The 23,727-nt window shown below is 39.7% G+C and overlaps 1 protein-coding gene across 1 annotated transcript in view; it reads right to left on the reverse strand.

Annotated features, from left to right (window-relative positions):
* TMPRSS12 (transmembrane serine protease 12) overlaps nucleotides 1-23,727 on the reverse strand; it is a 32,654-nt gene that overhangs the window by 6,028 nt on the left and 2,899 nt on the right. The window contains exon 3 of the mRNA XM_058433429.1: nucleotides 10,782-11,050. Within this exon, the coding sequence (XP_058289412.1) occupies nucleotides 10,782-11,050 (269 nt within the window). The remainder of the gene's footprint in view (nucleotides 1-10,781; nucleotides 11,051-23,727) is intronic.

Below are 23,727 nucleotides of genomic sequence, written 5' to 3' on the forward strand. Positions count from 1 at the left end.
ACCAAAGTGCTGGGATTACAGGTGTGAGCCACTGTGCCCAGCTGGTGGATTATCTTTTTGATATGTTGTTAGATTTTGTTAGCTAGTATTTTGTTATGGGTTTTAGCATCTATGTTCATCAGGAATAGTGGTCTGTAGTTTTCTTTTTTGTTATGTCCTTTCCTGGTTTTGGTATTAGGGCGATGATGGCTTCACAGAAAGAATTAGGGAGGGATCTCTCTTTATCTTGTGGAATAGTGTCAAAAGGATTGGTAGCGATTTTTCTTTGAATGTCTGGTAGAATTCTGCCATGAATCCATCTGATCCAGGATTTTTATGGTTGGTAATTTTAAAATTACCATTTCAATCTCGCTACTTTTTATTGGTCTGTTCAGGGTATCTATTTCTTCCTGATTTAAGCTAGGAGGGTTGTATTTTTCCAGGAATTTATCCACCTCTTCTAGGTTTTCTAGTTTATGTGCGTAAAGGTGTTCATAGTAGCATTGAATGATCTTTCGTATTTCTGTGGTGTCAGTTGTAATATCTCCTGTTACGTTTCTTATTGAGGTTATTTGGATTTTCTCTCTTCTTTTCTTGGTTAATCCTGCTAATGGCCTATCAATTTTATTTATATTTTCAAAGAACCAGCTTTTTGTTTCATTTATCTTTTGTATTTTTTTTTGTTTCAATTTCATTTAGTTCTGCTCTGATCTTGGTTGTTTCTTTTCTTCTGCTGGGTTTGGGTTTGTTTCTTTCTTGTTTCTCTAGTTCCTTGAAGTATGACCTTAGAATGTCAGTTTGTGTCCTTTCAATCTTTTTGATGTAGGCATTTAGGGTTATGAACTTTCCTCTTAGCACCACCTTTGCTGTATTTCAGAGGTTTTGATGGGTTGCATCATTACTGTCATTCAGGTTGAAGAATTTTTTAATTTCCATCTTGATTTTGTTTTTGACCCAATGATTATTCAGGAGCAAGTTATTTAATTTCCATATATTTGCATGGTTTTGAAAGTTCCTTTTGGAGTTGATTTCCAGTTTTATTCCACTGTGGTCCAAGAGAGTTCTTGATATAATTTCAATTTTCTTAAATTTATTGAGGCTCATTATGTGGCCTATCAGATGGTCTATCTTGGAGAAAGTTCCATGCATTGTTGAATAGAAAGTATATTCTGCAGTTTTTGGATACAGTGTTCTGTATATATCTGTTAAGTCTATTTGTTCCAAGGTATAGTTTAAATCCATTGTTTCTTGGTTGACTTTCTGTCTTGATGACCTATCTAGTGTTGTCAGTGGAGTATTGAGGTCCACCACTATTATTGTGTTGCTGTTTATCTCATTCCTTAGGTCTATTAGTAATTGTTTTATAAATGTGGGAACTCCAGTGTTAGGTGCATATATGTTTAGGATTGTGATATCTTCCTGTTGGACAAGGCCTTTTACCATTATATAATGTCCCTCTTTGTCTTTTTTAACTGCTATTGCATTAAAGTTTATTTTGTCTGACATGAAAATAGCTACCCCTGCTCTCTTTTGGTGTCCATTTGCATGAAATGCCTTTTTCCACTCCTTTACTTTAAGTTTATGCAAGTCCTTATGTGTTAGGTGAGTCTCTTGAAGGCAGCAGATAGTTGGTTGGTGAGTTCTCATCCAGTCTGCAGTTCTGTATCTTCTAAGTGGAGCATTTAGGTCATTTATATTCAATGTTAGTATTGAGATGTGAGGTACCATTGCATTCATTGTGCTATTTGTTGCCTTGTACCTTGGTTTTTGATTTTTTGTTTATGCTTTTTAAACTGTATTTTTGTTTTATAGGTCCTGTGAGATTTATGCTTTAAAGAGGTTCCGTCTTGATGTGTTTCCAGGATTTGTTTCAAGATTTAGAGCTCCTTCTAGCAGTTCTTGTAGTGGTGGCTTGGTAGTGGCAAATTGTCTTAGCATTTGTTCATCTGAAAAAGACTCTATCTCTCCTTTACACATGATGGTTAGTTTCACGGGATACAAAATTCTTGGCTGATAATTGTTTTGTTTGAGGAGGCTGAAGATAGGGCCCCAATCCCCTCTAGCTTGTAGGGTTCCTGCTGAGAAATTTGCTGTTAATCTGATAGGTTTTCCTTTATAGGTTACCTAGTGCTTTTGTCTCACAGCTCTTAAGATTCTTTCCTTCACCTTAACTTTAGATAACCTGATGACAGTGTGCCTAGATGATGATCCTTTTGCGAAGAATTTCTCAAGTGTTCTTTGTGCTTCTTGTATTTGGATGTCTAGGTTTCTAGCAAGGCTGGGGAAGTTTTCCTCCATTATTCCCCCAAATATGTTTTCCAAACTTTAGGTTTCTCTTCTTCCTCAGGAACACAAATTATTCTTAGGTTTGGTTGTTTAACATAATCCCAGACTTCTTGGAGGCTTTGTTTATATTTTCTTATTCTTTTTTCTTTGTCTTTGTTGGATTGGGTTAATTCAAAGACTTTGTCTTTGAGCTCTGAATTTCTTTCTTCTATTTGCTCAATTCTATCGCTGAGACTTTGCAGAGCATTTTGCATTTCTATAAGTGTGTCCAGTGTTTCCTGAAGTTTTGTTTTTTCTTAATGCTATCTATTTCCTTGAATATTTCTCCCTTCACTTCTTGTACCATTTTTTGGATTTGCCTGCATTGGGCTTCGCCTTTCTCTGGTGCCTCCATGATTAGCTTACTAACTAACCTCCTGAATTCTTTTTCAGGTAAATCAGGGATTTCTTCTTGGTTTGGCCCCAACGCTGGTGAGCTAGTGTGATTTTTTTGGGGAGTGTTAAAGAGCCTTGTTTTGTCGTATTACCAGAGTTGGTTTCCTGTTTCCTTCTCATTTGGGTAGGCTCTGTCAGAGGGAAAGTCTAGGGCTGAAGGCTGTTGTTTACATTGTTTTATCCCATTGAGTGTTCCTTTGATGTAGTACTCTCCCCACCTTTCCGATGGATGTGGCTTCCTGAGAACCGAGCTGCAGTGATTGTTATCTTTCTTCTGGGTCTAGCCACCCAGCAAGTCTACCAGGCTCTGGGCTGGTACTGGGGGCTGTCTGCACAGAGTCCCATGATGTGAACAATCTATGGGTCTCTCAGCTGTGAATACCAGCACCTGTTCCAGTGGAGATGGCAGGGGGTTGAAATGGACTCTGTGAAGGTTCTTAGCTTTGGTGGTTTAATGTCCTATTTTTGTGCTGGTTGGCCTCCTGCTGGGAGGTGGTGCTTTCCAGAGAGCATCAGCTGTGGTATTATGGAGAGAAACCAGTGGTGGGCAGGGCCCTAGAACTCTCAAGAGTATATGCCATTTGTCTTCAGCAACCAGGGTGGGTAGGGAAGGACCATCAGGTGGGGGCGGGGCTAGGCATGTCTGAGCTCAGACTCTCCTTGGGTGGGTCTTGCTGAGGCTGCTGTGGGGGATGGGGGTGAGGTGCCCAGGTCAATCGAGTTGTATACCGAGTGATTATGGCTGCCTCTCCTGAGTCATGCAGGTTGTCAGGGAAGTGGGGAAAAGCTGGCAATCACAGGCCTCATCCAGCTCCCACACAATCCAAAGGGCCAGTCTCACTCCCACTGTGCCCCTGAACAGCACCAACTCTGTTTCCAGACAGTGGGCAAGCCAGGCTGAGAACTTACCCCAGGCTACCCATCTCCCAGAGTATTTGGGGTGTCTCCCAGTTCCTGTAGGAGCAGTCTGCTTCCTTCAGAGGGACTGTGGGTTGTCTTGGGATTCTTGGTTTATTTCTGCAGTCATTCTGGAGCTAAAATTCATGATGCCAGCCTCCACACGCTGCTCTGTCCATCCAAGTTAGAGCTGCAATCTAGTTCTGCCTCCCATATGCCATGATGATCTGAATAATCAGCTCTGCAGTCTGTACAGAAGCTCCACATTGGAGCTGCAATCTAGTTCTGCCTCCCATCTGCCATGATAATCTGAATAATCAGTTCTGCAGTCTGTACTCAAGCTATGTTTGTTGAGGGTAGGCCTCAAGAAACCTACAATCATGGCAGAAGGCAAAGGGGAGGCAAGCACATCTTCACATGGAAACAGGAGAGGGTGTCTTTTGGCTTTCATTATTGCTATTGAGAAGTCTGAAAACTAATCTGTAATTCTATTATAAGGATTTTTCTTTTATCTCTGGCTACATTTCAGATCTTTTTTTTTTCTTTGTTGTTCAACTTCAGTATAATGTATGAAAGGGGATTATGTTTTGTTTTGGCTAATATTGTGCTTATTAATATTTTATCTGGATTCATGTTTTTCATCAGTTTTTAAGAAATTTTAACCCAAATCCATTGACTATTTCCTCTCCTCTATCCTCTCTATTCCTTCCTCTCTGGCACTCACATTAGATGTATATTAGATTTTCTCATTCTATCCTTTTTATACCTTATTTCATGTTTTCTCTTTTTTCCCCTCTGTGCTACAGTCTAGGAAGTTCCTTCAGATATATCTTCTGGTTCACAAATTCTCTCTTTAGCTGTGTCTAATATGATATCTAGTTTATCCAATGAGTTTTGTTTTTGTTTTTTGTTTTTGAGACAGAGTCTTGCTCTTGTTGCCCAGGCTGGAGTGCAAAGGTACGATCTTGGCTCACTGCAACCTCTGCCTCCTGGGTTCAAGTGATTCTGCCTCAGCCTCCCGAGTAGCTGGGATTACAGGCACCCACCACCATGCCTGGCTAAGTTTTTGTATTTTTAGTAGAGTTGGGGCTTTACCATGTTGGCCAGGCTGGTCTCAAACTCCTGGTCTCAGGTGATCCACCTGCCTTGGCTTCCCAAAGTGCTAGGATTACAGGCATGGGCCACCGTGCCCAACCTATCCAATGAGTTTTAAATACCAGCAATTACGTTTTTCATTTTTAAAGATTCTAGTGCCTAATCCTTCTAAATAGTCTATTGCTCATTTTTGGCTGGGCCCGGTGGCTCATGCCTGCAATCCCAGCACTTTGGGAGGCTGAGGCGGGCGGATCACGAGGTCAGGAGATAGAGACCATCCTGGCTAACACGGTGAAACCCTGTCTCTACTAAAAATACAAAAAAAATTAGCTGGACGTGGTGGCGGGCGCCTGTAGTCCCAGCTACTCAGGAGGTTGAGGCAGGAGAATGGCGGGAACCCTGGAGGCAGAGCTTGCAGTGAGCCAAGATCTTACCACTGCACCCCAGCTGGGTGACAGAGCAAGACTCTGTCTCAAAAACAAAACAAAATAAAACAAAACAAAACATAAAAATAGTCTATTGCTCATTTTTAATTCTACCTTTTAGTTCTTTAAACAATTTACATTTTTTTAATTCTATACCTAAAAATATTAATATCTGAGTCCTTGGGAGGCTTAATATGTTTGTTGTTTCTGTTGGCTTTCACTATTAATGGTTTGTTTCCTTATGTGTTTGGTGATCTTTGAACTGATATTTGGTTGATTTTAATCTGTGGGATCTTAAGTGCTTCTAAACTTTAGCCCATTGAATTAATTTCAGTTATTATATTTAATTATATTAGATATGTATGTTAAATATATTAATTATTTGTGATCCATTCAATTTCACTGAAACTTTATCTGGTTATATTCTTTGAGGCCTTAGATGAAGTTGGGTTTCTATATAAATAATTTGCATTTGATGTTGTCAGGATCAAATCTTGGGATGTTACTAAGCTAGAACCTGTTTTAAACTAAATTCTCAGCTTGAAGCTTTGTAGTCTACTCAGTGTTACTTTGGATAGCAAATCCATGTGAGTGGTATTTATAGTTACATATTTTGGGGAGAGGGAATTTCTAGCTTTTCCCCCTTCCATTAGGCAGTTTTCCCAGTAAACATGGGGATGGCGATAGGAGGTGAGGATTTGTTGGTTATATGTGGTTCATTTAAAAAGCTTTTTATTTTAAAATAATTATGGAGTTATTGGAAGTTGCAAAGATAGCACCAAGAAGTCAAGTGTACTTTTTATGCAGTTTCCTACAATGATTACACCTCTGTCACTGAAATACAATATCAAAATCTGGAGACTGACATTAATACAATGTGTGTGTAGATTCATGAAACCACCACAAAAAAACAGGGTGTCGAGTTATTCCATCAGGACAAAAATCTCCTTCATGCTACCTAACCTTCTTAACCCTAGCAACTATTAATCTGTTCTCTGTCTGCATAATTTTGTCATTTCATTGTTATATACTTGGAATCATATAGTATATGACATTTTAAAATTGGCTTCTTTTGACTCAACATAATGCCCTTGTCCATCTAACTTGTTGCATATATCAATCCTTCATACCTTTTAACTGCTTAGTTCTATTCTATGGTAAGGCTATACTAGTTTATTTAAGCATTCTCCTATTGAAGGACATTTTGGTTGTTTTTAGTTTTTGGCTTTTAAAATAAAGCTTTCATGAACATCTGTAAATAGGTTTTTTTGCGTGGACATTTGTATTTCTCTGGGATAAATGTCTAGGGGTACAATTTCTGGGTGATATGGTAAGTATATGTTCACATGTATGTTTTTAAGAAACCGTATGACTGTTTTTTGGTGTACACACGTTTAGCATTGCTATGTCTTCTTGGTGGACTGACCCTTTTATTATTATGTAACGTCTCTCACCATCCTTGTAATTTTCTTTGCTCTAAGTCTACTTTATCTGATATTTATATAGCTATTCCTACTTTCTCTTTTTTCCATTCCAGCTTCCTTTTTTGTCTGGATACAGGGTCTTTCTCTGTTACCCAGGCTGGAGCGCAGTGGTGCTATCATAGCTCACCATAACCTCAAACTCCTGGGCTCAAGTGATCCTACCACATAGCTGGGACTACAGACATGCACTACCATACCTGGCTAATTTTTTTAGTGACGAGGTCTCCCTATGTTGCTCAGGCTGGTCTCGAACTCCTGGCCTCAAGCAATCCTCCCACCTCAGCCCTTCAAAATGCTAGGATTACAGGTGTAATCCAGCTTTCTTTTGATTAATGTAGCCATGTGTATTTTTCCCTCCTTTTTTTTTAACCTACCTAGATCACATTTGAAGTATACTATATATATAAGAACAAGGCAGGCGCAGTGGCTCACACCTGTAGTCCTAGCACTTTGGGAGGCCAAGGTGGGCAGATGACTTGAGGCCAGGAGTTTTGAGACCAGCCTGGCCAGCATGGCGAAATTCCATCTCTACTAAAAATACAAAAATTAACTGGGCGTGGTGGTACACCTCTGTAATCCCAGCTACTCGAGAGGCTGAGGCACAAGAATTGTTTGAATCCAGGAAGTGGAAGATGCAGTGAGCTGAGATTCCATCACCACCTTCCAGCCTGGGTGACAGAGCAAGACTCTGTCTTTAAAAAAAAAAAAAAAAAATTATATGCTGGGTCATGAGTGTGACTCATTTTTAAAGTATAGCCATGGGACAGACTCCAGCTTTGTGGGAGTGTCTTCCCTACTTCCCAACTTGGACAAGTTTTATTCTTTAACCGTCTCCTTCCAAGGCCCATGAAACCACTGAAATCAAAATTAAAAGTTAACATTTTGGCGAATACCCTCAAGATCAAAGTCAACTTCCGTGTTCCTGTTCCCTCTCTAAGTTTCTATTGTCACACCGAGTCCTTAACCTATGTATTCTCCCTCTGTAATAGTTTTCAGTGGGGAGCTTGGTATGTACATGTAAACTACCATGTTGCTGGAGAACTAACTTAATTCTCAAAGCAACTCTCTGATGGGTATCACTGCTCTCACTTTAGAGATCATGAAACTGTACGACATTGTGAGAGATGATATATCAGGCCAGGTGCGCCTGGCTCACGCCTGTAATCCCAGCACTTTGGGAGGCCAAGGCAGGCGGATCACGAGGTCAGGAGATCGAGACCATCCTGGCCAACATGGTGAAACCCCGTCTCTACTAAAATACAAAAAATTAGGCGAGTGTGGTGGCACATGCCTGTAGTCCCAGCTGCTGGGGAGACTGAGGCAGGGGAATCACTTGAACCCAGGAGGCGAAGGTTGCAGTGAGCCGAGATTGTGCCACTGCACTCCAGCCTGGAGACAGAGCAAGACTCCCTCTAAAAAAAAAAAAAAAAAAAAAAGACATATTAATATATTAATAATATAGTGGAAATACATGAGATTTGCAACAGGCAGAACTGGGCTTGAATTCTGACTTTATCATTTAGTTATTTTATTAGTTCAAGCAACTTATTTAACCTCTTTAAGCTTTATTTTACTCATTCATTTTATAGTATTTTCTATAGTGTTGCTGGGGGTATTAAATGAGATAATGCATTGCAATGCTTAGCATTTTATTAAGTACCTGGCCCTAAACAAATGGTAGTTGCTTCTATTATTGTTCTAATTGTTATTAAAGAGTCAATAATATGTCCATGGTCATTCAGCTAGCACAGAGTGGCAGGCTGGGATTCAGAATTAAGTTTGTGAATCTAAAGCCCATGTTCCTTTCCTTATCTTCCTTAAAAAGTATTCACAGATGGAAAAAAGAGAAAAATAATAATTCACAGGTCTTTCGTACATTTATCTACATCCTAGCTAAATAATCCACAAATATTTAAATGGCTAGGGCCTGTGGGGAATAGGAAGAAAAAAGGAGTCTTAGTATTTAACCTCATATATTCCTAACAGGACTATGATTCCCTCAAGAGCAGTTTAATGTAGTTATTAAATATTCAGGCTTTAGAATAAAAGAGACTTGGATTTGAGTCCCAGCTTCTTAACCTCTAAGATTCTCAATTACTGGTCTGTTAAATGGGGTAAAAATAACATTAACTCCCTTTTAGGAATATTGGGGGCATAAGATAAAGTAGTATATCTAAAACAAGACCCAGGACAGGCATGGTGCTCATGCCGATAAACCCAGCTACTCAGGAGACTGAAGCGGCTAGATTGCTTGAGGCCAGGAGTTTGAGACCAGCCCGGGCAACACAGCAAGACCGTCTCTTAAAAACAAACAAACAAAAGCTGGGCACAGTGGCTCATACCTGTAATCTCAGCACTTTGGGAGGCTGAAGCAGGAGGATTTCTTAAGACTAGGAGTTCAAGGCCAGTCTAGGAAACATGGCAAGACCCTGTCTCTACAAAAAAATGAAAAAATTAGCTGGGTATGGTGGCACATGCCTGTAGTCCCAGCTACTTGGGAGGCTGAGGCAGGAAGATTACTTGAGACCAGGAGGTAAAGGTTACAGTGAGCCATGATCGTGTCACTGCACTCCAGCTTGGGTGACACAGCAAGACCATGTCTCTTAAAAAAACAAAACAAAACATACATCTATACATACATAATACATTTTAAAAAGCTGGGCATGGTGGCACATGCCTGTAGTCCCAGCTATTGGAGAGGCTGAAGCAGGAGAATTGCTTGAGCCCAGGAGTTTGAGGCTGCAGTGAGCTATAATTACACGACTGCACTCCAGCCTGAGTGACAGAGTGAGACCCCCATCTCTAAAAAAAAAGGTGTTTTAAATAGCAAGAACAAAAACAGGGCCTGAAACATGGTAAATGCTCCCAAATGGTGGTAGCTCTTATTACCAAAGACAAAGAGACTGTGTCGTCTATGCTGTTATTCCTCCCATTAGTTCGGTCAGTTAACATGTAGTGCCCCTATGTACACTAAAAAAATATATCGCAATCATCTTGCCTGATACTAAATAAGGCATTAAATTAAAAGGAAACTAAATATGATTCTTCATAGCCAGAAGCTTATTACTTAAAATAGAGAATTCTGCTGCAGAGCTGGCTTCATCATCTGTGAACTACAGAAACACTTGGAACTATCATTCTATCTTAACGTTCAAGTATCTTGGCATGTACAATCAGAGAAAGTCTCCATTTCTGCTTTGGAAGAGAATTTCCTCTCCCATCCCACAGGGAAAAACAGACCCGCTCAAAAAGTTGTTTTCAGTGTTTTATAAGAACCTATAATACTTTTCAATCTCATGGCATAAAGTGATAAAAAATACACAGAGTGAAACACAGTCAGGCATCACTTAATGACGGAGAACATTCTGAGAAATACATCGTTAGGCAGTTTTGTTGTTGTGCAACCATGATAGAGTGCACTTACGTAAACCTAGATGGTATAGTCTGCTGCACACCTAGGGTATATGGTATAGCCTGTTACTCCTAGGCTACACACCTGTTCCACTGTACTAAGTATTGTAGACAGCTGTGATACAGTAGTAAGCATCTGTATATCTAAACACAGAAAAGGTACAGCAGGCCAGGCTTAGTGGCTCATACCTGTAATCCCAACACTTTGGGAGGCTGAGGCGGGCGGATCACAGGAGGCCAGGAGTTCGAGACCAGCCTAGCCAACATGGTGAAACTCTGTCTTTACTAAAAATACAAAAATTAACTGAATGCCGGGTGGGGTGGGTCATGCCTGTAATCCCAGCACTTTGGGAGGCCGAGGTGGGCGGATCACTTGAGGTTGGGAGTTCAAGACCAGCCTGACCAACATGGAGAAACCCCGTCTCCACTAAAAATACAAAAATTAGCAGGACATGGTGGCGCATGCCTGTAATCCCAGCTACTTGGGAGGCTGAGGCAGGAGAATCACTTGAACTTGGGAGGTGGAGGTTGCAGTGAGCCGAGATCGTGCCACTGCACTCCATCCTGGGCAACAGAGCGAGACTCTGTCTGGAAAAAAAAAAAGGTACAGTAAAAATACAGAAAAATAATCTTATAGACCAGCATCGTGTGTGTGGTCTGTCATTAACCTAAATGTCAATATGTGGCACATGAATGTATATAAAAGGTTTGACCTTCCTCTGCCCATAATCAGGAAAATGTATATCAGTAAAATTCAGACCATAATTACCTTCTTCTTTTGTTCTTCCCCAGCCACTTATAAAACACTTTGTGTTTCCGTCCAGGATTTGGAAAACATCAAAAGGTAGGCAAATAGGCTGAATATAGTCATTATACCTCACTGCTTTTTTTAAGTGAAAAAGTGCAATATCATTTACATAAGATTCCAAAATGAAGTTTGGATGAATAATGATTGCTTTAATTTTTATCTTCTTGGTATGAGGATGGCGTCCATGTATATTATTAGTTCCAATCACAGCTGTCCACATTAAAGGATCGCTGAAAGAAAGTAAACATTCTTATTATAAACATCTTTATTTAACTAAGTACATATTCTTAATCTCCCACTAGTTTTTTTCTCATGTTGGATTAATAATAAAAAACTTTAATTCCAGTTTCATGTGACATAAAATATCAAATAACACAAATATCATGATCTAGGGAAGGAGAAAAAGACCAAGGGGACAGAAAATCCAGAAACTGATTCAAGTACATGAGAATTTAATATGTTATTAAGGCAGCATTTTGTACCAATGGACAAAAGAATGAATTATTCAATATGTGGTATTGGGGCAACTAGCTGTTTGAAAAGAGAAATAAAACTAGATCCCTGAAATAACACTAAACGCCAAAATAAACTCCAAATGGATTAAATATTTAAATGTACAAATCTATTTAGTAAAGAGTTCCCATCTTTCAGAGATACCCAAAGTGATATGTCTGAGTTTTGCTTCAAAATAATTGGAGGGAGAATGGTGAGGGTATAGGTGAAACAAGATCAGGTATCAGTTGATAATGGGAAGCTGGATGATGGGTACATGGGAGTTCGCTAAAATATTCCCTCTACTTTTATAATTTTTTTGAAACTTACTGGAATGAAACATTTGAATATTAACTTAGCATGTGAATTAAAAAACTAAACCAGGGCCGGGTGCGGTGGCTCACGCTTGTAATCCCAGCACTTTGGGAGGCCAAGGCGGGCAGATCACGAGGTCAGGAGATCAAGACCATCCTGGCTAACATGGTGAAACCCTGTCTCTACTAAAAATACAAAACAACAACAAAAAATTAGCCGGGCGTGCTGGTGGATGCCTGTAGTCCCAGCTACTCAGGAGGCTGAGGCAGGAGAATGGCATAAACCCGGGAGGCGGAGCTTGCAGTGAGCCGAGATCATGCCACTGCACTCCAGCCTGGGCGACAGAGCGAGACTCTGTCTCAAAAAAAAAACAAAAACAAAAACAAAAAAAAACAACAACAAAAAAACTAAACCAGAAAAAAATATAGATGAATATATAACATTGACACAAGAAAGGATTTGATAAAGCATGAAACTAAAGTTAAAAACAAGAAGCAACTAATCGATCTTGGCCATCTTAAAAAAGCAAGCAAGCAAGCAAAAAACTAAACCCAAAACAAGTGAAACAATCAACAATTAAAACCATGAGAGGTTAACAGTAGTTAACTTCTGGAATCAAATTAGGAAGGAGGAACTTTCACTTTATACACAGTTGCTTACAGATAACTTTTCATCCTTCAAATTGGCAATGTTTATGTGAGTACACACATGTGTGTGTGCGTTCAATGATAACACAGTGCAGACAAGAGTTAGAGGAACAAGGGTACTGTTATTCATGGCAGAAAGTGTAAATAGATGGGCAATTTGGCAACATGTATCCATAGCCTAAAAAAGCTGCATTGCATTTGACTCTGCAATTCTGCTTCCTAGAATTTATCCCAAGGAAATAAAAGATGAACACAAAAATTTAGCTATAAAAATATTTACCACAGAAATTTTGGCATATCTACAAAGTGGAATACAGGAGCAAAACAGATATGTTGACAAGGAAAAATGCTTATGTTATATAATTTAATGAAAAAGGCTATTTCACAGTTTAGCTATATAAGCCTGTTATATAAAATAATTTGCATATATGGCTAGAAAAATCTAGAAGACTATGTAACAAAAAATTAACAGCTATTATTTCTAGGAAGTGTAATAAATGATTCTTATTTTTTCTCATTTCTGTTTTCTCATTTTCTTACATTAAATATGTTCTAGGCCGGGGACGGTGGCTCATGCCTGTAATCCCAACACTTTGGGAGGCCGAGACAGGCAGATTGCTTGAGCCCAGGAGTTTGAGCCCACCCTGGGCAACATGGCGAAACCCTGTCTCTATAAAAAAAAAAAAAAAAAAACAGAAATTAGCCGGATGTGGTGGCATGTGCCTGTAGTCCCACCTACTTGAGAGGCTAAGGTGGGAGGATTGTTTGAGCCCAGGAGGTTAAGGCTGCAGTGAGCTATGACTATGCCACTGCACTCAAGCCTGAGCAACAGAGTGAGACCTTGTCTCAAAAACAAACAAACAAGCAACAACAACAACAAAAAAACACAAAAATGTTCTACTTTTTTTTTTTAATATAAAACTGCACATACACTTATCATTTGACAAGGTAGTCTCACTCTTGGGTATTTACAGAAGTGAAATGAAAACCTAGATTCACACAAATGTTTGTAGTGGTTTTACTCATAATTGACCAAATTGGAAACAAATATCCTTCAAGTAGTAGATGGATTAACAAACAGTGGTACATTCATATGTATTTGGCCATTCTTGCTTTGTTATAAAGAAATACTTGAGGCTGGGTAATTTACAAAGAAAAGAGGTTTAATTGGCTCACAGTTCTGCAGGCTGCACGGGAACCATGGTGCCGGCATTGCTTGTGGTGAGGGCTTCAGGGAACTTACAATCATGAGGTAAGGGGAAAGGGGAACAGGAGCATCGCATGATGAGAAGGAGCAAGATAGCAAGTGGGGAGGTGCCAAACACTTTTATTTATATCTTTTCCCTAACTTTTATTTTAGGTTCGGGGGTACACGTGCTGGTTTGTTACATGGGTAAACTGTGTGTGGCAGGGTTTTGGTGTACAGATTATTTCACCACCCATGTAATGAGCATAGTACCCAATAGGTAGTTTTTCAATCCACTTCTCCACACAAGTAGGCCCCAGTGTCTGTTATTCCCTTCTTCATGTCCATGTATACTCAATCTTTGGCTCCCACTTATGAGAGATAACAACATGTAATATTTGATTTTCTGTTCCTGTATTAATTTACTTAGGATAATGGCCTCTAGCTCCAGCCATGTTGCTACAGAGGAGATGATTTCATTCTTTTTCATGACTGCGTAGTATTCCATGGTGTGTATGTATCACATTTTCTTTATCCAGTCCATCAATGATAAGCATCTAGGTTGATTCCACGTCTTTGCTATTGTAAATAGTGCTGCAATAAACATATGCATGCATGTATCTTTATGGTAGAATTATTTATATTTCTTTAGGTGTATATCCAGTAATGGGATTGCTGGGTCAAACAATAGCTCTGTTTTAAGTTATCTCAGAAATCTCCGTACTGGTTTCCACAGGGACTGAACTAATTTCCATTCCCAACAGCAGTGTATAAGCATTTGCTTTCTCCATAGCCTTGCTAGCATCTGTTATTTTTTTACTTTTTAATAATAGCCATTCTGACTGGTGTGGGATAGTATCTCATTGTGGTTTTGATTTGCATTTCTCTGATGATTAGTGATGTTGAGCATTTTTTCATATGTTTCTTGGCCACATGTATGTCTTTTGAGAAGTGTCTGTTCATGTCCTTTGCCCATTTTAAAATGGGGTTGTCTGGTTTTTGCTTGCTAATTTAAGTTCCTTACAGATCCTAGATATTAGACCTTTATTGACTGCATAGTTTATAAATACTCTGTAGGTTGTCTGTTTACTCTGTTGATAGTTTCTTTTACTGTGCAGAAGCTCTTTAGTTTTATTAGGTCCCACTTGTCAATTTTTGTTTTTGTTGTAATTGCTTTTGGAGTCTTTGTCATGATGTCCTTGCCAGCAGCTTTGTTTCTGGGTTCTCTAATCTGTTCCATTGGTCTATGTGTCTGTTTTTGTACCAGTACTGTGCTGTTTTAGTTACTGTAGCCTTCCAGTACAGTTTGAAGTCAGGTAGTATGATGCTTCCAGCTTTGTTCTTCATGCTTAGGATTCCTTTGGCTATTTGGGCTCTTTTGGTTTCATACGAATTTTAGAATAGTTTTTAAAATCCTGTGTAAAATGTTGGTAATTTGATTGGAATAGTGTTGAATCTGTAAGTTGCTTTGGACAGTATGGCCATTTTAACAATAATGATTCTTCCTATCCATGAGCATGGAATGTTTCTCCATTTGTTTTTGTCATCTATGATTTCTTTCAAAAATGTTTTATAATTCTTTTTGTAGAGAGCTTTCACATCCCTGGTGAGATGTATCCTTGGATATTTTATTCTTTTTTTTGGCTATTGAGAATGGGATTGCATTCTTGATTTGACTCTCAGCTTGGACTTCATTGGTGTATAGAAATGCTGCTGATTTTTGTACATTGATTTTTTTTATCCTGAAGTTTTGCTGAAGTTGTTTATCAAATCTGGGAGCCTTTGGTCAGAGACCATAGGGTTTTCTAGGTATAGAATCATATTGTCTACAAACAGATAGTTTGACTTCCTCGCTTTCTATTTGGATGTCTTTTATTTCTTTCTCTTGCCTGTTTGCTCTGGCTAGGACTTCCAGTACTATGTTGAATAAGAGTGGTGATAGTGGGCTTCCTTGTCTTGTTCCAGTTCTCAAGGGCATTTCCAGCTTTTGCCTGTTCAGTATGATATTGGCTGTGGGTTTGTCATAGATGGCTCTTATTATTTTGAGGTATGTTCCTTCAATGCCTAGTTTGTTGAGGGTTTTTAACATGAAGGGATGTTGAATTTTATCAAAAGCCTTTTCTGTATCTATTGAGATGATGTGGTTTTTGTTTTTAGTTTGTTTAGTTCTGTTTTAGTCCGGCATATGTTGAACCAACTTTGCATCCCAGGAATAAAGCCTACTTGATCATGTTGGGTTAGTTTTTGATGTGCTGCAGGATTCCGTTTGCCAGTATTTTGTTGAGTATTTCTGCATCTGTGTTTATGAGGAATATTGGCCTGCAGTTTTCTTTTAGATTGTGTCTCTGGCAGGTTTCAGTTATCAAAATGATGCTGGCTTTGTAGAATGAATTAGGGAGGAGTCCCTCCTCCTCAATTTTTTGGAATAGTTTTAGTAGGACTGGTACCCCCTCTTTTACACACCTGGTAGAATTTGACTGTGAATCCTTCTGGTCCAGGACTTTTTCCAGTTGGTAGGTTTTATTACTGATTTAGTGTTGGAACTTGTTATTGGTCTGTTCAGGGTTTCAATTTCTTCCTGGTTCTATTTTTTGAGGTTGTATGTTCCAGGAATTTATCCACTAGGTTTTCTAGTACATTCAGATGTTCATAATAGTCTCTGAAGGTATTTTATATTTCTGTGGGGTTGGTGGTACTGTCCCCTTTGTCATTTCTGATTTTGTTTATTTGGATCTTCTCTCTCCCTCTTTTTTTTTTTTTTTTTGTTAGTCTAGCTAGTGGTCTATCAATCTTATTTATTCTTTCAAAAAACTTTTGGTTTCGTTGATCTTTTGTAAGTTTTTATGTGTCACAATTTCATTCAATTCAGCTCTGATTTTGGTTAATTCTTTTCTTCTGCTAGCTTTGGGGTTGCTTTGTTCATTTTTCTCATTCCTCTAGGTATGATGTTAGGTTGTTAGTTTGAGATCTTTCTAATTTTGGTGTGGGCATTTAGCACCATAAACTTTCCTCTTAACATTGCTTTAGTTGTTTGCCAGAGATTCTGGTATGTTGTATCCTTGTTTTTGTTAGTTTCAAAGAATTTCTTGATTTCCACCTTAATTTCAGCATTTACCCAAAAATCATTCAAGAGAAGATTGTTTAATTTCCATGTAATTATATGGTTTTGAGAGATGGTGGTATTGATTTCTATTTTTATCATGTTGTGATCCAAGAGTGTGAATGGTATGATTTTGGGTTTTAAAAATTTGTTAAGAATTGTCTTATGGCTGAGTGTGTGGTCTATTTTAGAGTATGTGTTATGTGTAGATTAAAAAAATGTATATTCTGTTGTTTTTGGGTGGAGTGTCTGTAGATAGCTGTTAGGTGCATTTTGTCAAGCGTCAAGTTTAGATCCCAAATATCTTTGTAAGTGTTCTGCCTCAGTGATCTGTCTAATACTGTCAGTGGGGTGTTAAAGTCTCCCACTATTATTGTATGGTTATATAACTAGGTCTCTTCATAGGTCTCCAAGAACTTGTTTTATGAAGCTAGGTCCTCCAGTGTTAGGATAGGTAAGTCTTCTTGTTGAATTGAACCCTTTATCATTATGTAATGCTCTTTTTTGTCCTTTTTGGTCATTTTGGTTTAAAGTCTATTTTGTCAGACTGGGCGTGGTGGCTCATGCCTGTAATTCCAGCACTTTGGAAGGCCAAGGTGGTTCACGAAGTCAGGAGTTCAAGACGAACCTGATCAAGATGGTGAAACCCCGTCTCTACTAAAAATACAAAAATTAGCCGGGCGTGGTGGCAGGCGCCTATAATCCCAGCTACTTGGGAGGCTGATGCAGGAGAATTGCTTGAACCTGGGCAGCAGAGGTTGCAGTGAGCCAAGATCGTGCCACTGCACTCCAGCCTGGGCAATAGAGTAAGACTCCATCTCAAAAAAAAAAAAATGAATAAAGTCTATTTTGTCTAAAATAAGAATAGCAACCCCTGCTCTTTTTTGTTTTCCATTTACTTGATAGATTTTGCTCCATCCCTCTACTTTGAGCATGTGGATGTCATTGCAGGTGAGATGTGTCTCTCTTAAAGACAATGTACAGTTGGGTCTTGTTTTTTATCCAACTTGTCACTCTGTGCCTTTTAAATGGGGTGTTTAGCCTTTTTACATTAAAAGTTAATATTGATATGTGCAGATTTGATATTGTCATTGTGTTGTTAGCTTGTTTATGTAAACTTAATTGTGTAGTTGCTTTACAGTGTCAATGGTCTATGTATTTAAGTGTGGTTTTGTGGTGGCTGGTAATGGTCTTTCATTTCCATGTTTAGTAGTCACTTAAGGATCTCTTGTAAGGCAGGTCTGGTGGTAATTAATTCCCTTAGCATTTGCTTGTCTGAAAAGGATCTTATTTCTCCTTCACTTACAAAGCTTAGTTTGGCTGGATATGAAATTCTTGGTTGGAATTTATTTTCTTTAAGGATGCTAAATATAGACCCCTCAATCTTTTCTGGCTTGTAGAGTTTCTGCTGAAAGGTCTGCTGTTAGCCTGATGGGGATTCCCGTTGTAAGCGACCTGCTCTTTCTCTCTAGTTGCCATTAATATTTTTTCTTTTACATTAACCTTGGAGAATCTGATAACTGTATGTCTTGGGGATGGTATTCTTGTATAATATCTCACAGGGCTTCTCTGAATTTCCTGAATTTGAATGTCAACCTCTCCAGCAAGGTTGCAGAAATTTTTATGGACAATATCCTCACATAGGTTTTCCAAGTTGCTTGCTCTCTGTCCCTCTTTCAGGGATGTCAATGAGTTGTAGTTTGGGTCTCTTTACATAATCCCATATTTCTTGGAAGTTTTGTTCATTCTTTTTTCTTTATTTCTGAGTTGATTTGAAGAACTAGTCTTCAAGCTCTGAGATTCTTTTCTCAGCTTGGCCTATTCTGCTGTAAATACTTCCAATTGTATTATTAAATTCTTGTGAGTTCTTTTTTTAGCTCTATAGATCAGTTTGGTTCTTTCTTAAAATGGCTGTTTCATCTTTCAGCTCTTGTATTATTTTACTGGATTTCTTAGATTCCTTGGATTGGGTTTCAGATTTCTCTGGAATCTCATTTATCTTCATTGCCATCCAGATTCTGAATTCTGTGTCTCTCATTCCAGCCATTTCAGTCTGGTTAAGAACCATTGCTTGGGAGCTATTGTGGTCATTTGGAGATAAGAAGAAACTCTGGCTTTTTGGGTTGCCAGGGTTCTTGTGCTGGTTCTTTCTCATCTGTGTGGACTGTTATTCCTTTAATCTTTGAAGTTGCCGTCCTTTGGATGGGGCTTTTTGCTTTTATATTCTTTGATGCCTTTGAGGGTTTGACTGTGTTATAAGTTGGGTTTAGTCAACTGGCATCATTTCTAAGTGATTTTAGGGGGACAAGACTCAGCTTAGCATTTCTGGGCTGTAAGCTCTAATCTTGGGGGACTGGGACAGGCTCATGGCTTTGTACTCTGGCCTCTCATGGTCGGGCACCTGCTGCACTGGAAGACCTGAGGTGTTTCTGGTCCACTGGCAACAAGGCTGCAATGAGGAATGCGGGTAAAAGCACTTTGTCTGGGCAGTGGCAGCAGGGTTCATGCTTGTGTGCATGTGCCAGCAGTAGCAGGGCAGCAGTGCAGCTGGGTCCATGTGTGGGTGCACTGATGGTGGCAGTGCAGTGGAGTCTGCACATGTGCCAGCAGTGGTGGGGCACAGGCATGGCAGGGTCCACATGTGTGCACTGGTGGCAGTAGTGTTATACATTTTTTTAGACAGGGTTTTGCTTTGTCACCCAGGCTGAAGTACAGTGGTGTGAACATGGCTCACTGCAGCGTCAGCCTCCTAGGCCCAAGCAATCCTCTCACTTCAGCATCCTTAGTAGCTGGGACCACAGGCATAAGCCACCATACCGGGCTAATTTTTAAAATTTTTGTAGAGACAGGATCTCGCCATTTTGCCCAGGCTGGTCTTGAACTCCTGGCCTTAAGAGATCCTTCCTCCTCAGCCTCCCAAAGTGCTGGGATTACAGGTGTGAGCCAATGCACCTAGCTGGTACTATCCATTATGAAACAAACAGATCTCATGTGAACTCACCTATCACCAAGGGAATGGTTGTAAGCCATTCATGAGGGATCTGCCTCCACAGTCCAGTCACCTCCTACCAGGCCCCACCTCCAGTACTGGGGATTACATTCCAACATGAGATTTGGAGGGGCAGGGGTTGGCTACAAAGGGTCAGGAGAGGATTTAAGGTTATGGAACTGTTCTAAATCTTGATTGTAGTAATTACATGACTATCTACACTGTCAAAGTTACAGAACAGAACATTTTTTAAAAGGTGAATTTTACTGCATGTCAATTATGCCTTAACTTTAAAAAGAAAATAAGTGCATAAGTGAGAAAACTGAGAAAAGAAAGATAGATCCAAAAGGTCATTTCTACTAACGTGAGTTAGGACTGGCTGTACGACAAAGCCTCTAGGTTTTAATAGGTATCAGTGCTGCTGGACCACAACATATTCTTTCTCAGTTCCAGTTACATAGAGATAATTAAAACAATATCCTCTTTCCCTTTTCTAGAAATATCCATGGGTGGCTGGATGCAGTGTCTCATGCCTGTAATTCCAGCCCTTTGGAAGGCCGAGGTAGGAAAATAGCTTGAGCTTAGGAGTTAGAGACCAGCCTGGGCAATATAGCAAAACCCCATCTCTACAAAAAACACAAAAATTAGGCATGGTAGCACACGCCTGCAGTCCCAGCTACTGGGGAGGCTGAGGTGGGAGGACCAATTTATCCTGGGAGATTGATGCTGCAGTGAGCCAAGATTGTGCTATTGCACTCCAGCCTAGGTGGCAGAGCAAGACCCTGTCTCAAACAAACAAAAAGAAATATCCATTAGTGCTTATGTACTCATATCCATATCCTGTGCAAGGATGAGTGCCCTGCCCACTCTGTTGTCAAGGTGCTCTCATCTAATACACGACCCAGATCCCCTGACCACAGCTCTCTGGGAAAGGGGTGGGCCTCTAATAAAGGTTTATTCATAAATTGAGCAATGGTGGTATCACCTAGATTGACAAGCTGGGCTGGGATAATCAGATAATTCATCATGAAAATTGATGAGAAGGACAGTTAGCAATAAGAGCTGAAACTGAAAGATTATGAGGTAGAATGATAACGCATCATGTGTAAGTTCATGTTATAAGGAAGCCATTCAGTGAAAGGGAGAAAAAGGGCAGACAAAAAACAAAACAAGAACGACAAAAACAATGCCTTCAGAGACACCTAGCTATAGAGAGCTCCGCCCAAATATCATTCCTCATGTGATGAATCTGGCTGCATATCAGAATCCAGTGCTTTGAAAAGGAGCGAAGACCACGACTGGTTCTTAGAGACTAAACTGATTTCTGGGTGGGAAGTGGGGAAGGCAAATCCAACACAGTGGCCAGCAGGAAGTCAATGAGGGAGCTTGAAGACATCTACCAATGTGGAATGAAATACTTTATAATAACAAGCATCCAACTTGATAAATCTCACTTATTGACTTGGCAAGGCTTTTTTTTTTTTCCTGACAACCTTTTATTTGATAAAGGGGCCTTCAAAATAGAAATCAACTCTCCAACAGAGTTTCCGAACCTACAAAAAATACTTAAAACAAAAAGTTATCACCATAAACTTGATGAAAAAGGACAAGCCTGTCTTCCAATAACTAGTGCAAAAAACTGGACACTAATAACTAAACTTGGCCAAGTAGTCCAGTACCTCATATTACTGGTGAAAGAACTCAGACCTAAGCATCTCCTTCACGCTGATCTAGTTGAAGTATATGTGTGTGTGTGTGTATATATATATATATATATATATATTTTTTTTTTTTTTTTTTTTTTGAGATGAAGTCTCGCTCTTTCATCCAGGCTGGAGTTCAGTGGCATGATTCTAGCTTACTGCAACCTCCGCCTCCCAGGTTCAGGTGATTGTCCTGCCGAGTAGCTGGGATCACAGGCACCCACCACCACGCCTGGCTAATATTTTGTATTTTTAGTAGAGACGGGGTTTCACCATGTTGGCCAGGCTGGTCTCAAACTCCTGACCTCAGGCGATCCTCCTGCCTCAGACTCCCAAAGTGCTGGGATTACAGGTGTGAGCCACCACACCCAGCAGGTTCTGTCATCTTAATAATACTGTCCTCCAATCCAGGATTGGATGTATTTTCATTTATGCATTTATGTCTTCTTGTAGCACTCCAGCCTAGGCAACAAGAGCAAAACTCCCTCTCAAAAAAAATAAAAATAAAAAATAAAAATTAAAATTAAAAAAAAAAAAAAAGGATGACAGAACCACCCAAAGCAATCTTTTCCCCAATATGGGAAAAAGTGGACTTCCCCATATTGCTCTGTAGACTGTAAACTTTTTAAAGAGTTTTTAGACTGAGGCCGGGCGCGGTGGCTCACGCCTGTAATCCCAGCACTTTGGGAGGCCGAGGTGGGTGGATCACAAGGTCAGGAGATCGAGACCATCCTGGCTAACACGGTGAAACCCCGTCTCTACTAAAAATGCAAAAAATTAGCCGGACGTGGTGGTGGGCGCCTGTAGTTCCCAGCTACTCAGGAGGCAGAGGCAGGAGAATGGCGTGAACCCGGGAGGCAGAGCTTGCAGTGAGCCGAGATCGCACCACTGCACTCCAGCCTGGGTGACAGCGAGACTCTGTCTCAAAAAAAAAAAAGAGTTTTTAGACTGAACGCAATCCCTGTCAAAGTCCCAATGACTTTTTTTTTGCAGAAATAGAAAAACCCATCCTAAAATTCATATGGAATATTAAGAGACTCCAAATAGCTAAAATAATCTTGAAAAAGAATAACAAAGTTGGAGGACTCACATTTCCTGATTTCAAAACTGACTGCAGGCTGGATGCAGTTGCTCACACCTGCAATTACCACTTTGGGAGGCCAAACCGGGAAGATCACTTGAGCCCAGGAGTTTCAGACCAGCCTGGGCAACATAGTGAAACCCTGCCTCTACAAAAAAATACAAAAGTTAGTCAGACATGGTGGTGCACACCTGTAGTCCCAGCTATTCAGGAGGCTGAGGTGGGAGGATCACCTGAGCCTGGGAGGTGGAGGTTGCAGTGAGCTGAGATCATGCCACTGCATGCCAACCTGGGCGACAAAGCAAGGCTCTGTCTAAAAAACAAAACAAAAAACAAAAGCACCACCAAGAAGAAATACTTAACTATAGATCCACACTAATCCAAAGAGTGTGGGATACTAGCATAAGGACCGATATATACATCAGCGGAGAAGAATTGGCAGCCCAGAAATACACCCTCTCTATATGATCAATTGATTTTCAGTGAAGATGCCAATACTATCCAATGGGGAAAGGACAAACTTTTCAACAGATGGTGCTGGGAAAACTTGATAGCCACACGTAAAACAATGATATTGTACCCTTACCTGGTACCTTATGCAAAAATTGACTCAAAATGAATCAAAGACCTAAATCTAAGAGCTAAAGCTATAAAACTCTTAGAAGAAAACATAGGGGAAAAGCTTCATGATACTGGATTTGATATAATGATTTCTTACATATTACACCAGAAACACAGGCAACAAAAGAAGAAAAATAGATAAACTTGACTTCATCAAAATTAAAAGCTTTTGTGTATCAAAGGACACTATCAAGAGAGTGAAAAGATGACCCATAGAATGGGAGAAAATATTTGCAAATAATGTGTCTGACAACAGATTAATATCCAGAATACATAAAGAACTCCTACAACTCAACAACAAAAAAGCAAAGAGCCCAGTTCAAAAATGGACAAAGGACTTGAATAGACATTTCTCCAAAGAAGATATACAAATGGCCAATAAGCACATAGAAAGATGCTTAACATCACTAGTAATTTGGGAAATGGAAATAAAAGCCACGATGAGCTACCATTTCATATTAATTAGGATAGTTATTATCAAAGTAGTAGTGTAAATGTAAGTATGATGAGTCATAAGCTAGGAATATGGAGACTGATATTCTGGATCTACTTTTAATCAGTAGGGAGGGTTGAGGGACAGAAGAAGCAAATGTAAGATACTGCACAGAGAGCCTTCATAGGCCTTGGGGACTACTTGGATAGGTGAAGTGGGAGAAATTAGATAACTCTCTGGGTAATGGAGCTGCTGATGATGCTATCACCTGAGAAAATAGAGAAGAAATAGTATCAGAGGAAAGTGAATTCCATTTTGGACTTATTGAGAATGTGACTCC

The sequence above is a fragment of the Hylobates moloch genome, unplaced genomic scaffold, assembly GCF_009828535.3.
Source record: "Hylobates moloch isolate HMO894 unplaced genomic scaffold, HMol_V3 SCAFFOLD_22, whole genome shotgun sequence".
Classification (NCBI taxonomy): Eukaryota; Metazoa; Chordata; class Mammalia; order Primates; family Hylobatidae; genus Hylobates; species Hylobates moloch.